Source organism: Hypanus sabinus, chromosome 1, assembly GCF_030144855.1.
Source record: "Hypanus sabinus isolate sHypSab1 chromosome 1, sHypSab1.hap1, whole genome shotgun sequence".
NCBI lineage: Eukaryota > Metazoa > Chordata > Chondrichthyes > Myliobatiformes > Dasyatidae > Hypanus > Hypanus sabinus.
This window is the reverse complement of record NC_082706.1, coordinates 156777344-156804635: the sequence shown is the minus strand read 5'-3', so window position 1 is coordinate 156804635 and position 27292 is coordinate 156777344. Positions and strand designations below refer to the sequence as shown.

The 27292-nt window shown below is 42.3% G+C and overlaps 1 protein-coding gene across 2 annotated transcripts in view; it reads left to right on the top strand.

The window, feature by feature from the left end:
• Positions 1-27292, top strand: part of smchd1 (structural maintenance of chromosomes flexible hinge domain containing 1) — a 206849-nt gene that overhangs the window by 155496 nt on the left and 24061 nt on the right. The window contains exons 38-40 of one of the 2 annotated variants that reach the window (XM_059979642.1): positions 1015-1147; positions 3279-3398; positions 7453-7538. In XM_059979642.1, the coding sequence (XP_059835625.1) occupies positions 1015-1147; positions 3279-3398; positions 7453-7538 (339 nt within the window). Of the gene's footprint in view, positions 1-1014; positions 1148-3278; positions 3399-7452; positions 7549-27292 lie in introns of both variants that reach the window. The other variant, XM_059979634.1, reaches the window with a different exon arrangement.

The following is a 27292-nucleotide window of genomic DNA, read 5'->3' as shown; positions in this document are numbered from 1 at the left end:
GTCCCAGCACTGATCCCCGTGGCACACCTCTAGTTGCATGCCTCCTGGAGAGGAGACCATCCGTTACCACTCTCTGGCTTCTCCACAAAGGCAGTATCTAATCCAGTTTACTACCTCATCCTCAATGGCAAGCATTGTAAGCTTCCAAACCAAGCTTCTCAAAAGCCTTGCAAAAGTCCATGTAAACAATATCCATTGCCTTACCTTCATCAACTTTCCTGGTAACTTCCTCAGAAAACTCTTTAAGGTTGTTTATACAGGACCTGCCATGCACAAAGCCATCCTTGCCTATCCAAATACTTATATATCAAGTCCTTTGGAATGCTTTCTAATAACTTACTACTGATGTCAGGTTCATCAGCCTATAATTTCCTTGCTTAGAGCTTTTTTTTATACAATGAATGGAACAACATTAGCTGTCTACTAATTTCCCGGCACCTCACTTGCAGAATGTGCTACTCGAGGGAAGTAATAGAGGCAGACAGAATTCCAATATTCAAAAGGCATTTGGATTGATATATGGATATAAAAGGTTTAAAGAGATGTTGGACAAACTTGAACTAGCTCGTCAGTAACAAGGTTGAACCAAGGAGGCTCTTTCTGAGCTCTGTGATTCAATATAGATGTGATGTTAAAGCATGGGTTGCACGTTGGGTTATGCATGTATTTTTTCGCTAATGTGTATCTGCATTTTATTATGCCAGTTTCCAAAGTTTTGTAAATAATTCAAATTTTTGTTTGAAAACTTAAGAAAAAGGGCAAGTAGATCTGTAAAGCAGGCAAATTGAAAGTGAGCCAGAAAGAGCCTCATGAAATGATTTTTTTTATAAATCCAACATCAGTTTTGAGTTTGTTCAGTCTAGTTTTGCACAAAAATTGAGCAGCCTTTTTATAATTGAAATGAATCTCAACTTGGGTTAAATCAAGTTCATTTTAATTTTGTCCTACTAAGAAATTGTTGACCAAATCTAAATTACTTGCCACTCTTTGAAACTTGCACTTTTGTTGTTACAGAATGTGATGCTAGCAGAAAATAGCCCTGGCAGAGATAGCACTGAGTACTTGCTGGTCTTTGAACTAACCATTAAAAACACGAAAATGAAGAATCCTTTACCTCCTTACATATTACCTTTTATGTTTTACAATGGTAAGCAACTCAATGGTCTACCTGTTTTTACTTGCACTGTGTATGTATAATTTATAATTCATGTAATTGCAAAATTGTGAATTAGAGTAAATGTGCAGAGGAAGGAATTTGCTTTCAGTTTATTTTGAAAATACTGTATATATCACAGAAGGTTAAGTGTACCAGAGCCCTATTACCTGACCATGTTTGAAGCTGACTAAGGAATTTAATTAAATAATAACTTATACCATGCATAAATAATACCCGTGGATTGACTTCCGCTCAAGATGACGCAAACTGCTATGTTGTCAAGGTTGTGGTTTAAACTTGGTTGGTTTTAGGTTCATTTTGGGGCCAGCGAGGGTGATGGGAGACAGGTTGGGGCTTAGGAACACTGATGAGGGCAGTTAAAGTGAGGAGCACTTAATGAAGAGTCAGGGCAGAAGCTGGAGTCCATGTCAGAGCACTTCTCAGCAGAAGGCCATTGATCCCTGTACACAAATGTTGCATTGGCAGGCACTGAGGCATAGCCCAGTGATCCTCGTGGTCAATGATGGAAGTTGATGGGCCCTGTGAAAAGGGCTGGTGCTCTCCCCCACCCCAGCACCACCACCTAGATCAGTGAATCAAGAGATCAGACTTCCATAAGACATAGGAGCAGGATTAGGCCATTCAGGCCATTGAGTTTGCTCCGCCATTCCATCATGCTGATCCCAGATCCCACACCTCCCACATCTGGGGCAGAGCATGCCACATATTCACTACTCTCTGGCTAAAAATACTTAACCTTACCTCTGTTCTAACGGGTCGCCCTTCAATATTGAGGCTGAGCCCTCTACTTCTGGACAGCCCACAGTAGGAAACTTCATGTTGGTGAGCCCTGGGGTTAGAGGTCAGTGGGAGTCTGGAATTTGAGATCCAGAATTCGTAGTGATTGGAAAGTACTGGAGTTGATACCAAAGGTTGAGGCCTGAAGGTCAAAGGCCTAAATCGGCAAGGCCCAATAGTTGAATCCCTGGGTCAGTTTGTTCAGAAGTCAGATGCCCAGGTCTGTGACTTCAAGTCCATGTCCAATGTCTGCAAGTCTGAGAGTATGGGACCAAGGACTTGGGCGGCCTGTCCTGGGGTTGGAGGCCTGTATGTGTGGGTGGGAGAGAAGGAGAAAAGAGGCTTGTTTTGTTGCTGTTGTTGTTTGTGTTGTTCTGTTGAACATTCTGGGCATGCTGTGTTAGCACCATAATGTGTAGTGTCACTTACAGTCTGCCCCCAGTACATCCTTAAGTTGGGTTGGCTGTTAACTTAAATGACACAATTCACTGTATGTGATGAATCCGAATGGCAGAAAAGTTCAAGGTTGTCTGTACTACACTAGCATAAAAGAAGTGACACATTTAAGATGAGGATGCCTACATTATGACGTGTGTTTGTGTGTGTGGGGGGGGGGGTGGAATTTGGCCTTTCCTCCATGAACCTCTGCGCCATTGCAGAGGATGAAGCAAATTTATTAGGGATAGCATTATTGGTGATGTGGGTATGGAGTTTGATGGAGAGGGAGGAAGGGATAGGGAGCCAGATTATCCAGAAAGATGAGCGTTGGGTGGAGGAGAGGGAGACTAGGCACTTAATTAAGTGGGGAGAGGGATGAAGTATGTCAGGTAGATGATTCATTAGAAAGAAGGACTATGAGGTAGTAAGTACAGTGAAGAAAAAGCTGAACAGTGGGTTTTGTGTGTGTTTTGCTGGGTGAGGGTAGGATTTGAAAGGATAGAGAGGAGGAAGGGCAGATGATCTAATGGGATGGAGAGGATGTTGTGCATAGCATGGTAGCTACAAAGTTGAAGATGTGCCAGATCACCATTGTAGAGTCTTTGCAGCTGTCTTCAACATATGTAATTTTTAATATGTATTTTTCTAACCCCTAACTAGGGTAAATAAACAGGTGGTATACATATATTGGCATGTATGAGGGATTGGCTAACTAATAAAATTAGAATAAATAATTCTATTATTGTTTAATCTAAGTTTTGCACTGCCTGCACTCAAAGGAGTTTACAGAAGCAGTAATTTAAAATGGTTGTTGCAGAATTGAGAAATCTTTTTGCTCAAAAGTGAATACAGTAATAGCTGATGAGGATGATCCTTTTGTTCACAGATTTTAAGAAACAGCAGCAAATGACGTCCTTAACCAAGGAGAAGGACCAACTCACCCAATCCATTGTTGCATACCGGAGTTTGTTTGATACCACAAACCAACTAATTAGTGAAATGAAGTGTAAGTCACATTAAGAGTACTTGCATGTTTGTGAATTACAAACAACGTGTGGGGGAAGGAATTTGCTTTCGTTATTATTTGCAAAATAAGTATCACAAAGTTAATTTATATTTAGGAGTTCAATAGTAACTTGAGGGCTCTTTCAAGTAACACTGATGAAAAAACAAAAATGCTTGTTTTAAATACGAACTGATTATAGTACTGCAAATGTTTCAATGGTTTCGGAGGTACATTTAATGTCAGAGAAATGTATACAATATACATCCTGAAATGCTTTTTCTTTGCAACCATCCATAAAAACAGAGAAGTGCCCCAAAGAATGAATGACAGTTAAATGTTAGAGCCCCAAAGTCTCCCCTAGCTCCCCTTCCTCCTGTGCGTAAGTGGCAGCAAGCAACGATCCCCCTTTCCCCTCACCAGCAATAAAAAGCATCGGCACCCGCCACCGAGCACTCAAGCGTGAGCAAAGCAACAGTAAAGACACAGACTTGCAGTACTCCAAAGACTACATTGTTCACCTGGCATTCGACATACCACATGCTCTCTCTCTCTCTCTCCCCCTAATAAGGGAGAAAGAGGTGTCTCCATTTCATGGCGAGAGGGGAGGCATATCAAACAACTCGCTGGTTTACGATGTTAAAAGTCTGTTACATCGCTTTTCTCGAGTTCTGTGCCCAAAGATCTTGAGTCTCGGGGGACACAGCTGCAGATCTTCTGACTCCCTCAATGACACATGGATCTCCTGCCATGACACTGACCTTCGATCCGCTCGTCTCCAGAGCCCTGAGGTCCCAGGTCTCCCAAACTCAAGCCGAACTCTTAGGCCGAACAAAGGCCAGTTATGAAACTCCAATAGTGGGTCCCATTCCCACAAAGAGTCGTCGTCAGCATTAAACTCCAGGTCAGGGTCTTCAAAAGAATCCTGAAAGGGAAAAATAGAGATATAACAATTACAGCACGGAAACAGGCCATCTCAGCCCTTCTAGACCGCGCCGACGCTTACACTCACCTAGTCCCACTGGCCCGCACTCAGCCCATAACCCTCCATTCCTTTCTTGTCCATATACCTATCCAATTTTACTTTAAATGACAATACCGAACCTGCCTCTACCACTTCTACTGGAAGATTGAAGATGGAAATAGAGCTGTTTCTGAAAATGCAAGCAAAGAAGTCGCTGTTTAGCAAAGTATATTTTGGTTGCTTTTTGCCTCTATTTGAACTGTTTGAAACTTTTTATTTCCAAGAATCACAATCCAGAAAAATGCCCAAAATAACGATGTATTCTGAAAGCAAAAACAGAACATGTGTTTGAAATCTGGGGTTAAAAACGAAGTGCTGGAAATATTCAGCAGGCTAAGCTGCAACTGTTCAGAAATAAACATTTAATATTTTCAATCAATTACCTTTCGTGAAGAGTTGAAAATGTTAAAAAAAAACATGAATGCTTAATGTTGCAGAGAAGAGAAAAGGTGGAGGATAAAAGGGAATGTGATAGGATGAAAATCACAGTATATGGAATGACATGTGTTGTTAGTGCCAGTTGGGAGAGGAACGATGAAAACTTAGTTACTGCTGATCTGTCAGGAGAAGCTTCAAATGAAGAGAAATGAATGATGACAGCTTTTTTTTAAATGCACAATACTAGATAACATTTGCTGAAAATCTGATATATCTGGAAAAACTGAGTCAATATTACAGTATGATTAATCAGAGCTGGCCAATTCTGATGCAGCTGGGTAGACGTGGCTACCTTGTAACCTAATGTATTGTGTTCCATACTCATTTGTGGTTGCCTTGACACTGGATAAACTAACTGCAGTTTGCTAACCAATTTGTAGATCACCTTTGTTCAGAACACCAACATGACCCAGTGCTTCCAGTTGCCTATCATGTTAATCCTCTGTTCCACTCACTCAGTTCTGTCATTGTTACAAAACAACTTAAGCAAATTTAAAGAATAGCTTTCTGGCCAGGAAACTGAATTCATCAGTTTCAGTCTGTTAGCTATTCTAATTTTCCAGGATTGATCGAATGTCATTAGTCTGTAATTTGAGTCAGTTTTTCTCTACTGATACTACTGGACCTACTTAAATACATGAACCACTGAATATCATTAATACCAGAAAATAGAAACATAACTCTACATTAAGCCCTACATACCTTTTTTGCCTTGGCTAAGCATCTATCTGAATACCATAATGTATGTGTGTGTGTGTTTGTATATCTGTTGGTCTGTTGTGTTCTAGAGAAGGGGTTCCTAACCTTTTTTATGCCATGCACCCCAACACTTAACCGAGACTTAGAGGCTTATCCATCTGAAAAATAATCAGTTACATTAGTGTTTGTACAGTGGTGCTAGAAGGTTTGTGAGCCCTGTAGAATTCTCTTTATTTCTGCATCAATATGACCTAAAATGTAATTAGATCTTCACTTAAGTCCTAAAACAAGATAACAAGGACTCAATTAAATAAATAACACAAAAAGTTATACCATTTATTTATTGAGAAAAATATCCAATATGACATGTATTAGTTGGAAGAAATACGTGAACCTTTGCTTTCCGTAACTGGTGTGACCCCCTTGTATAGCAATAACTGCAGCCAAACATTTCCAGTAACTGTTGCTCAGTCCCAGTCCTGCACATTGGTTTAGAGGTATTTTAGGCGATTCCTCCTCACAAAATTGCTTCAACTCCGGGATGATTGATGAACTACTTGCTTCAGGTCATTTCACAATATTTCTAAAGAATTAAGGTCAGGACTTTGACTTGGCCATTCCAAAACACAAATTTTCTTCTTTTTAAACCATTTTATTGTTGATTTACTCTTGTCTTTCAGATCACTGTCTTGTTGCATAATCCAAATTCTAATAAAGTTCAGGTAACAGACTGCTGCCCTGATATTCTCCTATAAAATTACTTGATACAATTTTGAATTCATTTCTTCACTCAATGATTGCAAGCTGTCCAGGCCCCGAGACAGTAAAGCAGCCCAGAACCATGATGCTCCTTCCACCATGCTTCACAGTTGGCTGAGGTTTTGGTTTTGGGGTGCAGTGCCCTTTTTCCTCGAAACATAGCAATGTGCATTGCCTCATCTGTCCACAGAACATTGTACCGAAGCATTGTAGAGCATCCAAGCTTTTGCAAATTTGAAACATGCTGCAGTGTTTCTTTTTATTTTTGTAGAGCAGTGTCCTTCCATGAACAACATTCTTATTCAGTGTTTTTCTTATAGTGGACACATGAACAAAGACTTAGCAAGTTCTAGAGACTTCTGCAGGTCTTTTGCAGGTAATTTCTCTTATTGTGGAATGATGAACTTTTGGGTCTTTAGAAATGCTTTTGTAGCCTTTTCAGCTTCATGTCTCTCTACAATTCTTCTTCTAAGGTCCTCTGTAAGTTGTTTTGATCGAGGCATGGTGCACATAAACAGATCTTTCTTGAGAAGAGCTGGCTCTGTTAGTAATCTGACTTTGTGTGTCTTTGTTATAGGGCAGGGAACCTCAACAACCCACACCTCTGATCTCATCGATTGGAACACCAATACCAAATAGCTTTTGTAGAAAGCATTACACTAGAGATTCACATACTTTTCCCAAAAAGTACATGTAATTTTGGGTCATTTTTCTCAATAAATAAATGAACGAGTATAATGCTTTTTGTTTTATTTAATTGGGTTCTTGTTTTATCTAGTTTTAGAACTTATAAGAAAATCTGATCACATTTTAGGTCATATTTATGCAGAAATAGTGAACATTATACAGGGTTCTCAAACTTTCTAGCACCACTGTAACTTTCAGGTAGGTTCCTCGTTCTTCTAAATTCTAGTGAATATAAACCTAGGTAGCGTGATTGTTCTCCGGACAGTAGCCCTGTCGAACCAGAAAGCAACCAATTGAGCCATGACTGTATTTCCTTTATGGCAACTATACCCTCTCTAGGTAAAGAAACCACTGAGTTATTGACAGATCCTGAAAACTAAAGAAAGAATAGGAAAATAATGATTGATTACAGAGCAACTGATTAAATTCTAAAACTGTTATCTTATTAAGGTCAAGCACAAGAAGCTACAGCAAAGGAATCTCATTTGAAAAATGAACTTCGTAAACAGAAGATCAATCCTGCAGAAATCAGTACTGTAAGTTGATGTATGTATTTTTTAAGTGATGTATAAAGTATTTCTAGTGTATAAGTCAGCATAACATGAGAATAACTTCTGTAAATAACAATGCAAGTACTGAGACAAAGTTGCTTTAGATCTGGGATTGTCACAGGCTACAGGCAAAATTCCAAACTGTGAAGTACCTTAATCAAACTTTCCTTTTCCCCTTTTTAGATTACAGGGAATATAATCTTTATATTGTAATCAAAACATAAAATTCGAGAGGAACTCAGCAGGCTAGGCAGCATCTATGGAAAAGAGTACAGTCAACGTTTCAGACTGAGTCCCTTCCTCAGGACTGTAGAAAAAAGATGAAAAGCTAATAGGTTAAACCAGGAGAGGTGAAGTAAGGAGCTGGGAGGTCGATTGGTGAAAGAGATAAAGGGCTGGAGAAGGGGAATTCTGATAGGAGAGGACAGAAGGCCATGGAAGAAAGGGATGGTGGAGGAGCACCAGAGAATGTGATGGGCAGGTGAGAAAGGGAATTGAGAATGGGGAATGGTGAAAATGTGGGAGGGGGGTAATTCCAGAAGTTTGAGAAATTGATGTTCATGCTATCAGGTTGGAGGCTGGAATATAAAGTGCTGCTCCTCCAACCTTGGTGTGGCCTCATCACAGCACTGGAGGAGGCCATGAGCTGACATGGGAATGGGAAGTGGAATTAAAATGGGTGGCCATCGGGAGATCCTGCTTTTTCTAGTGGATGGCGAAGCTGTCTCACCGATATACAGGAAGCCACAGCAGATGACCCCAGCAGATTCACAGATGAACTGTCGCCTCACCTGGAAGGACTTTTTGGGACCTGAATGGTAGTGAGGGAGGGAAGTGTAGAGACAGATGAAGCACTTGTTCTGCTTGCAAAGGTAAGTGACAGGAGGGAGATCACTGGGGAAAGATAAATAGGCAATGGTCACATAGGGACTTATTCCTGTTGGAAAGCAGAACCTATTGGAGATGACAGAAGTTACAAAGAATTATGTGCTGGACACTGGCAATTGAGGTGGTAAGTGAGGACAAGAGGAACCCTATTCTCGATGGGCTGAGGTCAGACGTGTGCAAAATGAAAGAGATGCGGATGAGGGCAGCGTTGGTGGTGGAGAAGAAACAACCCCTTTCTTTGAAGAAGGGCATATCCTCAGTTCTGAAATGAAAAGGCATTTTTACAGTAACAGAGTGGGAAAAGCAAAAGTTCAGGTAGCTGTGGGAATTAGTGGGTTTATGAAAGGTATCAGTAGAATAAGCTGTCTCCAGAGATCGAGAAAGGGGAAGGAGTGTTGGAAATACAGCAGGTAAATTTAAGAGCAAGGTGGATGTTGGAGACAAAGCTGATGAAGTCGATGAGCTCTGCATGGATATAGGAAGCAGCACCAATGCAGTCATCGATGTAACACAGGAAAAGTTGGGGAGTGATACTAGTGTAGGCTTAGAACATTAACATTTCTATGTAGCTGACAAAAAGGCAGGCATAGGTAGGACCCATGCAAGTGCCTGTGGCTACATGTTTTGTTTGAAGGATGTGGGAGGAGCTGAAGGAGAAATTATTGAGAGTGAGAACCAGTTTTGCCAGATGGTAGAGAATGGTGGTGGAGGGGAACTGGTTGGGTCTGGTGTCTAGAAAGAAACTGAGAGATTTGAAGCCTTCCTGATGGGGTTGGAGGTGTTGATGGACACCCACAGTGAAAAGATGATTGGGGTCAGGGAACGTGAAATCATTGAAAGATCAAGAGTGTCTGAAGTGTCATGGATTTTGGTAGGAACTGAGTCAAGGTATGCAGATACAAGTTCAGCAACAAGCAGAAACAATGGGACTACCTGGACAGGCAAGTTTGGGGATCTTGGCGTAGAAAAAAGCTGGATGAACTCAGCAGGTCGGGCAGCATCCGTTGACTGCTCCTTTCAATGGATGCTGCCCGACCTGCTGAGTTCATCCAGCTTTTTTGTACGTCTTGATTTGACCACAGCTTCTACAGTGCACTTTGTGTTTGGGGATCTTGGGTCGGAGGTAGAAATAGGAGGTGAGGGAATTAAGAGGTTGATGGCAATTGTTCAGCACATAATTCTCCATAACTTCCATCATTTGGAAGCACCCCCTACGAGACTCTCTTGTCCATTCGTCCCTCCCCACAGATCTCCTTCATGGCACTTGTTCCACTTGTAAGGATAAGTGGTCCACCTGCCCCTGCACCTCCTCCCTCGCTACCATTTAGGGCTTCAAGCAGTCCTTCCAGGTGAGACGACACTTCACCTGGGATTCTATTGGGGTCACCTACAATGTCCGGTGCACCTGTGTGGCCTCCTATATATTGATGAAACCCTACATAGATTGGGAGACCACTTTGCTGTCTGCCAGAAGAAGCAGGATCTCCCAGTGGCCACCCATTTTAATTCTACTTCCCATTCCAACATGTCAATCTATGACCTCCTCTACTGCCCTGATGAGGGCACATTCAGGTTGGAGGAGCAACACCTTGTATACCGGCTGGGTAGCCTCCAATCTGATAGCATGAACATCGATTTCTCAACTTCTGGTAATGCCTATTCCCCATTTCCATTAACTTCTCTCACCTTATCTCCTTACCTTCCAATTACCTCTCTAGTGCTCCTCCCCCTTTTCTTTTTCCCATGGCCTTCTGTCCTCTCCTTTCAGATTCCCACTTCTCCAGCTCTTTACTTCCCTCCTCCTCTGTTTCTTCTATCACCTACTACCTTGTATATCTTCCTCCCTTCCCCTACACCTTCTTACTCTGACCTCATCTTTTTTTCTCCAGTCTTGAAGGATCTTGGCACAAATCGTCAACTTTTTACTCTTTTCCATAGATGCTGGCTGGCTTCAGAGTTCCTCAAGCATCTGCAGTTTTTCTCGTTTGTGATTTGTATTTGTGTTGTTAGGAACTACTAAAATGGGTTAAATCATTTTTTTTCACTCCCAAGTGTGAGCAGCAGGAATCCAAGGATATCTTTCCAAATAAGGTCTAGAGATGCAGATTTTTAGCACCTGCACCTCCACTTCATGCAGATATCAGAAATGCATTGTTTACACGTTTCAGGACCTGATTTTTCAGGAAGAAAGGAAATAACGATAAAGCTTGCTGAGCTTGTGCTCCTGTTTTGCAATTCACAATCCCAGAATTATTTTGTCTATTTTCTCACCCCTAGTTGCTCCCATAATTGACCATTTATTGACCATGTAACCTTGTTTATATGGCTTTTCCTCATTGTCACCTTGGTTTATCCTATCAAAGACATTCACCCACCTGCAGCTTTCCGCACAGCAGATGAATCCAAAAGAAGTGCAGAGACTAAAACAGTTTTTCACCAGCAGTGTGTAGGAAGTTGCCAGTCAACGTTGAACTCAACGTAGGACTGCTTTAGAATCTCCAGCTCCAGATTTTGACTTTGGGGTTTATTCCTGAAGTACTCCCTTTTGAGTAGGTATAGCAGCAAAGCAGTGGAGGTTTAAAGTCAGCATTTTCCTCCTTCTAGATGAGCTGCCACTAACCCACCTTTGCCCCTTTGTCCCTTCTCCTCTCAGTAGAAATAGTTCCGCCAGGTTTAATAGCTGTGCCACATATGAAGGTCAGGAGCTGCTCTTGGTTGTCAGAGGCTATTTGAGATGCCTGCCACTCGGAGCATTCCTAGTATCTATGACAACCTTAAGAAACCAAAATATACTTAGTGGCCTCTTTATTAAGTACAGTTGTATAGCTGCTTGTTAATGCAAATTTCTAATCAGCCAATCACTTGGAAGCAACTCAGTGCATAAAAGCATGCTTTACATGGTCAAAAGGTTCAGTTATTGTTCGAGCATCAGAATGGAGAAGAATCATGATAGAACGTTGAACACAGAACAGTAAAGCACAGGAACAGGCCCTTTAGCTCACAATGTTGTGTCAAACCAGCTAAAAAGTAAATCAAATACTCCTAAAAAATTAATCCCTTCTCTCTATACAATGTTCATGTCCCTCCATCTTCCTCACATTTGTGTGTCTATCTAAACGTTTCTTAGAAACCTCTAATGTGTTTGCCTCTACCGTCATTGCAGGCAGCTCAATACAGGCATCCACTACTCTGAGTAAAAAATTTACCCCTCACATCCCCTTTGAACCTACCCCCCTCACCTTCAGTGCATGCCCTCTAGTATTAGACCTTTCAACCCTCGGGGAAAAATTATACTCCCTGTCTACTCTTATCTGTATCTCTCATGATCTTATAAACCTCTATCAAATTTCCATTCAGCCTCCGCTGCTCCAAAGTAAAGAACCCAAGTTTGTCCAGCCTCTTCTGATAGCATATACCCTGTAAACAAGACAGCATCCTGGGAAACTACTTCTGCACCCACTCCAAAGCCTCAACATCCTTCTTATTGTGAGGCAACTAGAGCTGTATGTGTAGAACTCCAGATGTGGCCTAACCACAGTCGTGTACAGTTGCAACCTAATCTCTTGACTTTTGAACTCAATTCCTTAACTAATAAAAGCAAGCATTCCATAGACCTTCTTAACCACCCTGTCGACCTCTGTAGCCACCTTCATGGAGCTATGAATTGGAACCTCAAGATCTCTCTGCACAGCAACACTTATGGGTCTTGCCCTTAATGGTGTACTTTCTCCTTGCATTTTCCCTACTTCACATTTATCTGGGTGAAACTCCATCTGCCATTTCTCTGCCGAAATGTGCATTTATTCTATATTGTGTTGTATTTTTTGCCAGTCTTCTACACTATTGACAACTCCATCAATCTTGGTATCATCTGTAAACTTACCAACCCACCCATAGAGATTTTCATCTAGGTCATTTATATACATCACAAACAGCAGAAGTCCCAACACATATCACTGCATAACTCCTCTGATTACAGACCTCCAACTCAAAGAAAGCCCTTATGAGTAAGTCAGTACTGAATCCAAACAGCCAATTCGCTACGAACCCCATGGTTCTTAATCCTCTAGATTAGAAGGGACTTCATCAAATGCCATGCTTCCATGAAGGACTTTGTCATGGACCCATGAGGGCCATACAAAAATCCATGTAGACGACATCCACTGCCCTACCTTCATCAATTTCTCTCATCACCTTGTCAAAAAAAACTCAATCAATTTGACTTGCCCCCACACAAAGCTATGCTGGCTCTCTCTAGTTAGGTCATGGGTTTCCAAATGCTCATTTATGTAACCTTAGAATTTTCAACAGCAATTTCCCAACAAGTGAAATTGCTGAACTATTAATTCCTAGGATTTTCCTTCATTCTCCACTTAAATAGCGATACAACCTTAGCCATTCACCAGCCCTCCGGGACTTTGCCTGTGCTTAGAGAGGACACAAAGATACTGGTTAAGGCCACAGCAATCTTGTTTCTTGACTCCTTCAATAACCTGGGGTAAATCTCATTAGGCCCTGAGGACTTATCCACCTTAATACTCTTTAGGAGGCCCCACACTTCCTGCTGTTTGACCTCTCAATGCCCTGACATATTCATACACTCAGCATGAATCTCCTGTTCCTCCATGTCCTTTTCCTTGGTAAATACTGAAGTAAATTACTCATTAAGTACCTCACGCATTCTCCACATCCAAACAATTATTTCACTCTCTATCCTTGAGTGATCCTACCCTCTTCCTATTGATGTATGTATAGAATGTCTTCAGATTCACCTTAATCCTACTTGTCAATGACTTTTCATGACCCCTTCAGGCTTTCCTAATGCCCTTCTTTAGTTCTTTTCTGACTTTATATTCCTCATGGGCTGCATTTGATCCTAACTTTCAAAGTTTTATGTACTTTTCCTTTTTTTTTCTTGACTAAATCCATCACCTTTCTGGACATCCAAAGCTCTGTTAATCTTTCCATCCCTGTCTTTCCTTCTAACAGGAACATACCTTTCTTGTACTCTGCAATTGGTTTTTAAACACCCTCCACATTTCTGTTGTGGACTTCCCAGAAAAAAGGTGTTCCCAATTAACTCTTCTTAGTTCCTGCCTAATGCCTTCATAATTTGGCCTACTCTAATTTAAAATTCTCCTGCAAGGACCTTACCTATCTTGATCTATAGTTCTCTTGAAAGTTAAGGAGTTGTGGTCACTATTCCCTAACTTCTTACCCATTAAAAGTTCAGTTACATGGCCAGGCTCATTCCCTAATACAGCCCCTCCTTTTGTTGGATTAATTTAATAATCCCTCCAAGATACACTTAACAAATTATGTCCCATATAAACCCCTTACACTACGGAGGTTCCAGTTTATATTAAAATTCCCCATGACAACAACCCTCTTTTTTTTTGCACATTTCCTTAATCTGCTTACATATCTGTTCCTCACTGTCCCAGTGGCTATTGAGGGAGTCAGTGTGATTGCACCCTTCCTGTTCCTGGGTTCTACCTAAATGGACTCTGTGTCTGAATCCTTCATTATGTCTCCCCTGAGTACAGTTTTGATACTGTACTGATTGGGAGTGTAACTGCCCCTCCCCCTTTTACCTCCTTCTGTATTTTTTTTAAAACTTTGAAAACCTGGTTCATCAATCACCCATTCCTGCCCCTTCACAACCCAGTTTCTGTAATGGCCACAACATCGTAGTTCCATGTACTGATCCATGCTATAAATTCATAACCATTACCCATAATACTCCTAGCATTAAAATACACGGACTTCAAACTATCCGACTTACTGGACAAGAATGTAGAAATCAGAGAAAGTATTGAAAAGTAAAATCTAAACATCATACCTGTTGTTTTGATTTTATTTTTCAGTACTTTCCCTGACTTCTACCTTCCTGTCGGATCCTTCACTTACTGACTTGGTGCTTACCAGTCCCTGCAAAACTAGTGTAAACCTTCCCAGGTAGCATTAGCAAACCTCCTGACCAGGATGTTGGCTCCCCTCTGGTTCAGGTGCAGCCTGTCCCTCTTGTACAGGTCACCCATTCCCCAGAAAATGTTCCAATAATCCAAGAACTTAAAACCCTGCCCCCTGCACCATCTCCTTAGCCACTCATTCTTCCATTCCTACATGCACTAGCCCATGCCACTGGGAATAATTATACATTACTTCCTCGGAGGTCCTTCAACCTCTTTCCTAACTCTATGTAGTCACTGTTTAGGACGTTTGGCTGTAAACTCCCTCATCCTTGAGAATATCCTGCAGCTGCTTTGACACATTCTAGACCCTCACACCCAGGAGACAACACACATCCTGGTGTCTCTTTTGTGACCACAGAATCTCCTGTCTGTCCCCCTATCTATCAAATCCCTATCACTACAGCATTGCTTGATTTTACTCTTCCCTGCTTATCCTCAGAGCTGGCCATGGTGCCACTAGCCTAGCTGCTCTGACTGCTGCTGCTGTGCGCTAATGAGTCGTCTACCCCTCCCCCAGCAGTATCCAAGGAAGTATAATTGTTGCTGAGGGGAAAGGTCGCAGGGGAGCCCTGCACTGACTTCTTAATCCCCTTATCTTTCCTGGTAGTCACTCTTATACTGTCTAAAGCCTGTACTCTCAATATGACTACCTCTTCAAAAGTCTAATCTATAATGTCATCAGCCTCTCGAATGGTCCTGCATACATCCTCCTTGACCCAGTCATTCAGGAGCTGAGTTTGTGTGCACTTCCTGCTGATGCACCCATTAGGGAAGCTGTAAGGTATCCAGAGTACCCACATCTGACAGGATGAGCATTCCATCCTGACTACTATGCACTAAAAGAAAAGCTTCGGAACTGTGCCTCTCTCTGCCTGTTCTTGCTGAAGTGGGAAGTAGACAAAGCCTTCCCACTTTATCACTGTAACACTCCGAAAATGACTGCTCTCTGTGACCCTACCTTCCTTTTGTTTGGTGCTGAGTTTAGGCCTCTGGCGTCAATGCCAACCTAACCTGCACAGGTCCTTACCTGAATCTGCACCTTTTTCACTCTCTCCTATTCTCTTCTGAACTTCAGTAGGGCTCTGATACCAACACGTAGCACGTCTGAGCGGCTGAGAAAGGCAAGTGACTTTGGCTGTAGAATGATTGTTGGAGGTGGTTTGAGTATCTCAGAAACTGCTGATCTCCTGGGATTTTCACCCACAGTCTCTAGAATTTCCAGAGAATAGTGCAAAAAATAAAAACATCTAGTGAGCGGCAGTTCTGTGGGAAAGTGCCTTGTTAATGAGAGAGGTCAGAGGAGAAAGGCCAGAATGATTCAGGCTAACAGGAAGGTGACAGTAACTCAAAATACCATGTGTTACAACAGTGGTTTGCAGAAGAGCATCTCTGAACACACAACAGATTGAACCTTGAAGTGGATAGGCTACAGCAGCAGAAAACCACAGCCGGCTCCACATCTGTATCTAATAAAGTGGCCATTGGGTGTATATTAACTGACACACAAATGTAGTTCAAAAGCTAACATAATTATTTTATTAATATTTGTATTGTTTTTTGGGCCTTCACCCCATTGCCTTTCAGATGAGTGACATGGAACCCCTGATATCTCTGTTGTCCCATTTTTTGGGGCTGTGTGGGAAAATGGGTTCAGGATTGGAAAATTTGTGACAAGGCCACTCCCCATCCCTATAAGGAACACAGCCAGGAAACATCAGGGATTTCCAAGCTGTGAAATGTTGGTCATAGGACCTCCCTGTATGTTGATGAATGTGGAGCTTGCCATGGATTTGGCCAGCAATAAAGGAGTTCTACAGGGTTCGTTGTTGAACAGCAAATACAAAGCAGCCAGAGAGTATTGGCAAACTTCTAATCCAGTATAGCACTCCACATTAACCATTTTTACTAGCTTTCTCTGATTTACTAGCTTGTTTTTTAATCCTGGTTTTTGTTCTGTTTAAATTTTAAATTGCCTATAGAAACTGATTTAATGATCACTGTATGTAGCATTGTTTGTCGATGTATTATATGTAAATATTACTGAAATGGGGTATGTCCTCAAAACTTGTAAAGTATCCTTTCCTATATACAGTTCAGGAAAAAGTTTGTTAACACTTTGCAGTTACCTGGTTTTCTGCATCAGTTACGCATAAAAGGTCTGATCGTCATCGTCACAATAATCGATAAACACAATCTGCCTAAACTAAGAAAACACACAAATAATTGTACTTCTCATCAAAACTGAGTACACAATTTAAAAATCACAGTCTAAGTTCAATAAATTATGTGAACCTCTGGGGTAATGTCTTCTAGAAAAGCTGTTTGGAGTCAGGTGTTCCAATCAATGAAATGAGATTGGTGGTGTGACTTAGAAGTTCTTTGCCTTATATAAAAAAAAGGACATGCAAAGTTAGGTTACTAACAGAGCTAACTCAAGAATGATCTATTTAAGTGCACCATGCCTTGATCAAAACAACTCTCAGAGGACCTTAGAAGAATTGTAGACAATAGACAATAGGTGCAGAAGTAGACCATTCGGCCCCTTGAGTCTGCACCGCCATTCTGAGATCATGGCTGATCATTCACTATCAATACCCAGTCCCTGCCTTGTTCCCATATCCCTTGATTCCCCTATCCATCAGGTATCTATCTAGCTCCTTCTTGAAAGCATCCAGAGAATTGGCCTCCACCGTCTTCTGAGGCAGTGCATTCCACACCTCCACAACTCTCTGGGAGAAGAAGTTTTTCCTCAACTCTGTTTTAAATAACTGACCTCTTATTCTCAATCCATGCCCTCTGGTACTGGACTCTCCCAACATCTGGAACATATTTCCTGTCTCAATCCTATCAAATCCTTTAATTATCTTAAACGTTTCAATCTGATCCCCTCTCAATCTCCTCAATTCCAGTGTGTACAAGCCCAATTTCTCTGCGTAAGACAGCCCTGCCATCCCAGGAATCAACCTAGTGAATCTACGCTGCACTTCCTCAATTGCCAGAATGTCCTTCCTTAAACCTGGAGACCAAAACTGTACACAATATTCCAGGTGTGGTCTCACCAGGGCCCTGTACAAATGCAAAAGGACATCCTTGCTCTTGTACTCAATTCCCCTTGTAATAAAGGCCAACATTCCATTTGCCCTCTTCACTGCCTGTTGCACTTGCTCATTCACCTTCATTGACTGATGAACTAGGACTCCTAGGTCTCTTTGCATTTCTCCCTTACCTAACTCTACACCGTTCAGACAATACTCTGCCCTCTTGTTCCTGCTTCCAAAGTGGATAACTTCACATTTATTCACATTGAATGACATCTGCCAAGTATCTGCCCATTCACCCAACCTATCCAAGTCTCCCTGTATTCTTCTAACGTCCTCTTCGCATGTCACACTGCCACCCAGTTTAGTATCGTCAGCAAACTTGCTGATATAGTTTTCAATGCCCTCATCTAAATCGTTGACATAAATCGTAAAGAGCTGTGGTCCCAATACAGAGCCCTGTGGTACCCCACCAGTCACCTCCAGCCAGTCCGAGAAACACACATTCCATTCACTGCTACCCTTTGCTTTCTATCTGCCAACCAGTTTTCTATCCATGTTGAAACCCTGCCCCCAATGCCATGAGCTCTGATTTTACTCACCAATCTCCTATGTGGCACCTTATCGAATGCCTTCTGAAAATCTAGGTACACTACATCCACTGGCTTACCCTCGTCTAACATCCTTGTTACACCCTCAAAAAACTCCAACAGATTAGTCAAGCATGATTTGCCCTTGGTAAATCCATGCTGGCTCGGCCTAATCCTATAACTGCCATCAAGATATGCCACTATTTCGTCCTTAATAATGGACTCAAGCATCTTCCCCATGACTGACGTTAGGCTGACGTTAGTTCTCCATTTTCTCCTTCCCTCCCTTCTTGAAAAGTGGGATAACATTAGCCACTCTCCAATCTTCAGGAACTGATCCTGAATCTAAGGAACATTGGAAAATGATTACCAATGCATCCGCAATTTCCTGAGCCACCTCTTTTAGAACCCTTGGATGCAGACCATCTGGACCCGGGGATTTATTAGCCTTCAGTCCTATCAGTCTACTCATCACAGTTTCTTTCCTAATGTCAATCTGTTTCAATTCCTCTGATATCTTATGACCCTGGCCCATCCATACATCTGGGAGATTGCTTGTGTCCTCCCTGGTGAAGACAGATCTAAAGTACGCATTAAATTCTGTTGCCATTTCCCTGTTTCCCATAACAATTTCTCCCAGTTCATTTTTCAAGGGGCCAACATTGTTCTTAACTATCTTCTTTCTCTTCACATAGCTAAAAAAGCTTTTGCTATCCCCTTTTATATTCCTGGCTAGACTGAGCTCATACCTGATTTTTTTCTCTCCGTATTGCTTTTTTAGTTAAGATCTGCTGTTCCTTAAAACTTTCCCAATCATCTGTATTCCCACTCATCTTAGCCCTGTCATACTTCTTTTTCTTTCATGCTATACAATCTCTGACTTCCTTTGTCAACCACTATGGCCTCTTCCCCCTCTTTGGATCCTTCCTTCTCATTGGAATGAACTGCTTTTGCATCTTTTGTATTATCCCCAAGAATATCTGCCACTGCTGATCCACTGTCTTTCCTGCCAGGGCATCCGCCCATTTAACTTTGGCCAGCTCTTCCCTCGTGGCTCCGTAGTCTCCTTTATTTAATTGCAACACTGACACCTCTGATCTGCCCTTATCCCTCTCAAATTGTAGATAAAAACTTATCATGTTATGATAATGGCTCCTTTACTTCAAGATCACTTATCAATTCCTGTTCATTACACATCACCAAGTCCAAAATAGCCTCGTTCCTGGTTGGCTCAAGCACAAGCTGTTCCAAAAATACATCCCTTAGACACTCCACAAACTCCCTATCCTGGGGTCCAGCACCTACCTGATTCTCCCAGTTCACCTGCATGTTGAAATCTCCCATAACGACTGCATTACCTTTAGCACATGCCAATGTTAACTCCCTAATCAACTTGTACCCAATATCAACGCTGCTGTTTGGGGGCCTGTACGCAACACCCAATAGGGTCTTTTCATCCTTACTGTTCCTCAGCTCAATCCACACAGACTCTACTTCCCCTGTTCCTAAGTCACCCCTTGCTAAGGACTGAATCTCATTCCTCACCAACAGGGCCACCCCACCCCTCTTCCCATATTTCTGTCTCTACGATAGCACGTATACCCTGGTACACTCAATTCCCAGGCCTGATCCCCTTGCAGCTATGTCTCCGTTATCCCAACAATATCGTAGTTCCCCATTTTCATCTGAGCTTCAAGCTCATCTGTCTTATTTCTGACACTACGCGCATTCAAGTATAGAATTCTTAGCCCATTCCTCCTCTCTTTGCTTAAAACACTGACTATTGTACCTAACCCAGCTCCTTGAACTTCCATTGGGCTAATTGCACCTTGAATTTTAATGACCTTCTCAAGATCACCCAAACCTTCTACACATTTAACCCCATGCTCCTTCTGACCAACCCTCTGTACATGTAACTTTTCCAACACATGTTCTGTCTCACCTTTCTCCTTTACACAATTAATATTTGGGAAACGTGTATTCCCCACCTGTCCCTTATCCTTCATCATATCATCTTCTCTTGTATTCTGGATCCCTGCCCCCTGCACATCTAGTTTAAACCCCCCCGAGCAGCACTGGCAAACATTCCTGCAAGAATGTTAGTACCCCTCCAGTTCAGATGTAGACCGTCCCTTCGAAACAGATCCCAACGTCCCTGGAACAAAGACCAATTATCCAAAAACCTGAACCCTTCCTTCCTGCACCATGCTCTCAGCCTCGTATTAATGTGCATAATCATTCTATTCTTCGCCTCACTCACACGTGGCACAGGTAGCAATCCCGAGATTGTCACCCTGGAGGTCCTGCCTTTCAGCTTCACTCCTAACTCCCTGAACTCTCTAAGCAGGACCCCCTCACTCACCTTACCTACATCGTTGGTCCCTACATGGACCACTACATCTGGGTTCATTCCCTCGTTCTCAAGAATAGCCTGCACCCGATCTGAAATGTCCCAGACCCTGGCACCAGGGAGGCAACATACCATCCGAGACTCCCGATCTGCCCCACAAAATCTCCTATCTGCCCCCCTGACTATAGAATCCCCTAAAACTATCGCTCTCTTCTCTTCCCTCCTCCCCTTCCTAGTTGAGGGTTCAACCTCTGTGCCAGAGGCAGGACCACTACAACTCATTCCTGGTAGGTCATCCCCATCAACAGTATCCAGTACGGTATACTTATTGTTAATGGGAATGGCCGCAGGCGTGCTCTGCTCTCTCTGCCTGCTCCCCCTGCCTCTCTGGACCGTCACCCATCTGCCTACTTCTTGGATTTTTGGTGTGACTACCTCCTGATAACTCCTATCTATCTCTGTCTCTGCCTCCCAAATAATCCGTAGTTCATCCAGCTCCCGCTCCAACTCCCTAACTCGGGCTGATAGGAGCTGCAGCTGGACGCACCTTTTGCAGGTGTGGTCATCAGGGACAACTGTGTTGACCCTGACTTCCCACATACTGCATACGGAGCACACCACTGCTCTGACTGCCTCCCCCATACCTGAACTGGATTGATAGAATAATTCTAAAAAGCACCTAGCGACCTTACCTTTAGATGTATGAGATGTAGAGATGCATGAGCCTGGAGAAGGCTACAAAAGCATTTCTAAAGACCCAAGTGTTCATCAGTCTTTAGATGATGAACAGAGAAATTGTCTACAAATGGAGGAAATTCAGTACTGTTGCTACTCTCCCTAGGAGTGAGCGTCTTGCAAAGATCACACGAAGAGCATAACGTGCAATGCTGAAGGAGATGAAAAAGACCTGCAGATATCTTTGGAACTTGTTAAAGTCTCTGTTCATGTGTCCACTATCAGAAAAGCACTGAACAAGCATGTTGTTCATGGAAGGACTCCACAGAGGACACCAGTGCTCTCCAAAAAAAATATTGCTGCACATCTCACGTTTGCAAAAGGCCACCTGGTTGTTCTACAACACTTCTAAGACAATGTCAGAATCATTAGCAGAATCAGTTTTATTATCACCGGCATGTGCCATGAAATTTAACTTAGCAGTTCAATGCAATACATAATATAGAAGAAAAAAAATACATAAATCAATTACAGTATACATATATTGAATAGATTAAAAATTGTGCAAAAACAAATAATATATATTAAAAAATGAGGTAGTGTTCACAGGTTCAGTATTCATTTAGGAATCAGATGGCAGAGGGGAAGAAGCTGTTCCTGAATCATTGAGTGTGTGCCTTTAGACTTCTGTACCTCCTACTTGATAGTAACAGTGAGAAAAGGGCATGCCCTGAAGTGCTGGGAGTCCTTAATAATGGATGCTGCCTTTCTGAGAAACGGCTCCTTGAAGGTGTACTGGGGATACTTTGTAGACTAAGTACCCAAGATCCTCGGCAGCTTCTTTAGGTCCTGTGTAGCAGCTACCCCACCCACTAAACCAGACAGTGATGCAGTATGTCAGAATGCTCTCCACGGTATATCTATATAAGTTTTTGAATGTATTTGTTGACATACCAAATCTCTTCAAGCTTTTAGTGAAGTACAAGGGGTGATTCGTTCGTAACCTCAAGGTAGAAGAAGTCAATTTTAGAAAACCTAGCACATTTATTTTTCAACATGGTCCCCTCCTACATTTACACACTTAGTCCAGCAGTCGTGGAGTTCGTGGTCTAAGGAAGAAGGAGATGAGTTATTAACTTCAAACTTTCTGTATCATCACTCAGAGTTGAACTGTATGTGCTTGTAATGACAGCTGTATAACTCATCTCCTTCTACCTTAGGCCACGAGCTTATCAATCACCCCTCATATATTCACTGTCTTGCCAGCTTTATAACTGCATCGATATTTAAATCGAAGCAAAAGGTGGAAGAGGTAAAAGAAGCTCGGAGAGAAGCTGTGATTTTTTAACTGATCGGGGCAAAGAGGCTAGACTGCACAGGCACGTGAAAGTCGGCCTCTGAGATCAGCAGGGGAATTTAAATAGCGAGTAGAGGCTGAGTATGAGCTTCACTCCAGGTGAGGTAAGGCTGGGTAATCTAATTAATCTAATTAGCTTAGGAGTAGGTAATGGAGGCAGCAGTTAGGGCAATTGAGTGCTCTGTTTGCAGTATGTGGGAAGTCAGGGCGAGTACAGCTGTCCCTGATGACTATACCTGTAAAAGGTGCATCCAGCTGCAGCTCCTGACAAACCATGTTAGGGAGCTGGAGCTGGATGAACTTCAGATCATTCATGAGGCAGAGGCAGAAATAGGAGTTTCAGGGAGATAGTCACCCCTAGGAGTCAGGAGACAGGTTGTTGGGTGACTGTCAGGAGAGGGAAGGGGAATAGACAGGAAGAACAGAGCACCCCTGTGGCTGTTCCCATCAACAATAAGTATACCGTTTTGGATACTGTTGGTGGGGACGACCTACCAGGGACAAGTTGCAGTGGTTGCGTCTCTGGCACCAAGACTGGACCCTCAGCTCAGAAGGGAAGGAGGGAAAAGAGGAGAGCAGTAGTGGTAGGGGATTCTATAGTTAGGGGGACAGATAGGAGGTTCTGCGGAAGAGATAGAGAATCCCGGATGGTCTGTTGCCTCCCCGGTGCCAGGGTCCGTGATATCTCGGGTCGAGTTCTCAGTATTCTCAAGAGGGAGGGTGAGCAGCCGGATGTTGTGGTCCATGTAGGGACCAATGACGTGGGTAGGAAGAGTGAGGAGGTCCTGAAAGGTGAGGTTAGGGAGCTAGGTGCCAAGTTAAAGGACAGGACCTCCAGGATAGCAATCTCAGGATTGCTACCAGTGCCACGTGCAGGTGGGTTTAGAAATAGTAAGATAGTGCAGATCAATACGTGGCCAAAGACATGGTGCAGGAAGGAGCGCTTCAGATTTATACATAATTGGGCAGTTTTCCAGGGAAGGTGGGACCTGTTCCGGCGGGATGGTTTACATCTGAACTGGAGGGGGACAGATATTCTTGCAGGTAGGTTTGCTAGAGATTCTCCAGTGGATTTAAACTAGATACGGGGTGGGGGGGGGGGGGGAACCAGAGGGTAGGAACAGATGTATCAGAGAAGGAAGAAAAAGAAGACAGTAAAGTTCTTTGTACTGTTAGAGATAAACAGAGATGAAGAGGTGGAGAATTTCTTTAATGCATTTATTTTAATGCTAGGAGCATTGTAAGAAAGATGGTTGAGCTTAGAGCATGGTTTGATACCTGGAAATATGATGTAGCTATTAGTGAAACATGGTTGCGGGAGGGGTGTGATTGGCAACTAAATGTTCCTGGATTTCGTTGCTTCAGGTGTGATGGAATCAGAGGGACAAGAGGGGGAGGTGTTGCGTTGAATGTCACAGACAATATTATGGTGGTGCTCTGGCAGGATAGATTAGAGGGCTTGTCTAGGGAGGCTATTTGGATGGAATTGAATGGGAAAGGTGTCGTAACACTTATAAGGGTGTATTATAGACCACCTAATGGGGAGCGAGAATTGGAGGAGCAAATTTGCAAGGAGATAGCAGATATTTGTATTAAGCACAGGGTTGTGATTGTGGGAGATTTTAATTTTCCACACATAGACTGGGAAGCCCATACTGTAAAAGGGATGGATGGTTTGGAGTTTGTAAAAAGTGTGCAGGATAGTTTTTTGCAGCAGTACATAGAGGTACCAACTAGAGAAGGGGAAGTGTTGGATCTTCTGTTAGGGAATGAAATAGGTCAGGTGACAGAGGTATGTATTGGGGAGCACTTTGGGTCCAATTATCACAATGCCATTACTTTCAATATAATTATGGAGAAGGATAGGACTGGATCCAGGGTTGAGATTTTTGATTGGAGAAAAGCTAACTCTGAGGAGATGCGAAAGGATTTAGAAGGAGTGGATTGGGACAATTTGTTTTATAGGAAGGATGTAATAGAGAACTGGAGGTCAATTAGAGGTGAAATTTTGTGGTTGCAGAATCTTTATGTTCCTGTTAGGTTGAAAGGAAAGGTTAAAAGTTTGAGAGAGCCATGGTTTTCAAGGGATATTGGAAACTTGGTTAGGAAAAAGAGAGATATCTACAATAAATATAGGCAGCATGGAGTAAATGAGGTGCTCGAGGAATATAAAGAATGTAAGAAGAATCTTAAGAAAGAAATACGACGTTGCTTTGGCAGGTAAAGTGAAAATAAATCCAAAGGGTTTCTACAGTTATATTAATAGCAAAAAGATAATGAGGGATAAAATTGGTCCCTTAGAGAATCAGAGTGGACAGCTATGTGTGGAAGAGATGGGGGAGATTTTGAACAATTTCTTTTCTTCAGTATTCACTAAGGAGAAGGATATTGAATTGTGTAAGGTAAGGGAAACAAGTAGGGAAGTTATGGAAACTATGATGATTAAAGAGGAGGAAGTACTGGCGCATTTAAGGAATATAAAAGTGGATAAATCTCCATGTCCTGACAGGATATTCCCTCGGACCTTGAGGAAAGTTAGTGTAGAAATAGTAGGGGCTCAGACAGAAATATTTAAAATGTCATTAGAAACGGGGATGGTGCCGGACGATTGGCATATTGTTCATGTGGTTCCATTGTTTAAAAAGGGTTCAAAGAGTAAACTTAGCAATTATAGGCCTGTCAATTTGACATCAGAGGTGGGTAAATTAATGGAAAGTATTCTTAGAGATGGTATATATAATTATCTGGATAGACAGGGTCTGATTAGGAACAGTCAGCATGGTTTTGTGCGTGGAGGGTCATTTTTGACAAATCTTACTGAATTTTTTGAAGAGGTTACAGGGAAAGTTGTTGAGGGTAAAGCAGTGGATGTTGTCTATATGGACCTCAGTAAAGCCTTTGACAAGGTTCCACACAGAAGGTTAGTTAGGAGGGTTCAATCGTTAGGTTTTAATATTGAAGTAGTAAAATGGATTCAACAGTGGCTGGATGGGAGATGCCAGAGTAGATAACTGTTTGTCAGGTTGGAGGCTGGTGACTAGTGGTGTGCCTCAGGGGTCCAATGTTATTTGTCATATACATTAATGATCTGAATGATGGGGTGGTAAATTGGATTAGTAAGTATGCAGATGATACTAAGGTAGGTGGCGTTGTGGATAATGAAGTAGGTTTTCAAAGCTTGCAGAGAGTTGTAGGCCAGTTAAAAGAGTGGGCTGAACATTGGCAGATGGAGTTTAATGCTGATACTTGTGAAGTGCTACATTTTGGTAGGAATAATCCAAATAGGACATACATGGTAAATGGTAGGGCATTGAAGAATGCAGTAGAACAGAGTGATCTAGGAATAATGGTGCATAGTTCCCTGAAGGTGGAATCTCAAGTGGATAGAGTGGTGAAGAAAGCTTTTGGTATGCTGGCCTTTATAAATCAGAGCATTGAGTATAGGAGTCGGGATGTAATGTTAAAATTGTACAAGGCATTGGTAAGGCCAAATTTGGAGTATTGTGTACAGTTCTGGTCACCGAATTATAGGAAAGATGCCAACAAAATAGAGAGAGTACAGAGAAGATGTACTAGAATGTTGCCTGGGTTTCAGCACCTAAGTTACAGGGAAAGGCTGAACAAGTTGGGTCTTCATTCTTTGGAGCGTAGAAGGTTGAGGGGAGGACTTGATAGAGGTATTTAAAATTATGAGGGGGATAGATAAGTTGATGTGGATGGGCTTTTTCCATTGAGAGTAGAGGAGATTCAAACAAGAGGACGTGATTTGAGAGTTAGGGGGCAAAAGTTTTAAGGGTAACACGAGGGGGAATTTCTTTACTCAGAGAGTGGTAGCTGTGTGGAACGAGCTTCCAGTAGAAGTGGTGGAGGCAGGTTCGGTATTGTCATTTAAAGTAAAATTGGATAGGTGTAACAGACAGGAAAGGAATGGAGGGTTATGGACTGAGTGCGGGCCAGTGGTACTAGGTGTGAGTAAGCGTTCAGCACGGACTAGTAGAGCCAAGATGGCCTGTTTCCGTGCTGTAGTTGTTATATGGTTAGATGATATGTTGGTACCTAGTTAGCTTCTCAAAGATCTTGACACCCAGGATCTTGAAACTGCTTACTCTCTCCACCTCTGATCCCTCTATGAGGATTGGTGTGTGTTCCTTCATCTTACCCTTCCTGAAGCCCACAATCAGCTCTTTCATCTTTCTGACGTTGAGTGCCAGGTTGTTGCTGCAACACTACTCCACTAGTTGGCATATCTCGCTCTTGTATGCCTCTTCTCTCCATCTGAGATTCTACCAACAATGGTTGTATCATCAGCAAATTTATAGATGGTATTTGAGCTATATCTAGCCACACAGTCATTAGTATAGAGAGAGTAGAGCTGTTGGCTAAGTATGCACCCCTGAGTGCACCAGTGTTGATCATCACAGAAGAGGAGATATTATCACCAGTCCACATAGATTGTGGTCTTCCTGTTTGGAAGTCAAGGATCCAATTGCAGAGGGAGGTACAGAGGCCCAGGTTACTATAGCAATGTTCTATGGACAGATAAGACAAAAGTTGAACTTTTTGTCAGAAATGCACACTGCTATGTTTAGAGGAAAAAGGGCACTGCACACAAATACTAAAACCTCATCCAGCTGTGCAGAAACATGGCCTGGACCGCTTGCAGTCGTTGAGGGAACAGTGAATTCAAAATTGCATCAAGACATTCTACAGGAGAATGTCATGGTAGCAGTCTGTCACCTGAAGCTTAATAGAAATTGGATAATGCAACAAGACAAGATCCAAAACGCAAAAGTAAATAAATAACAGAATGGTATAATAAGAACATTTTTGTAATGCCCAAATCAAAATCTAGACCTCAATCCAATT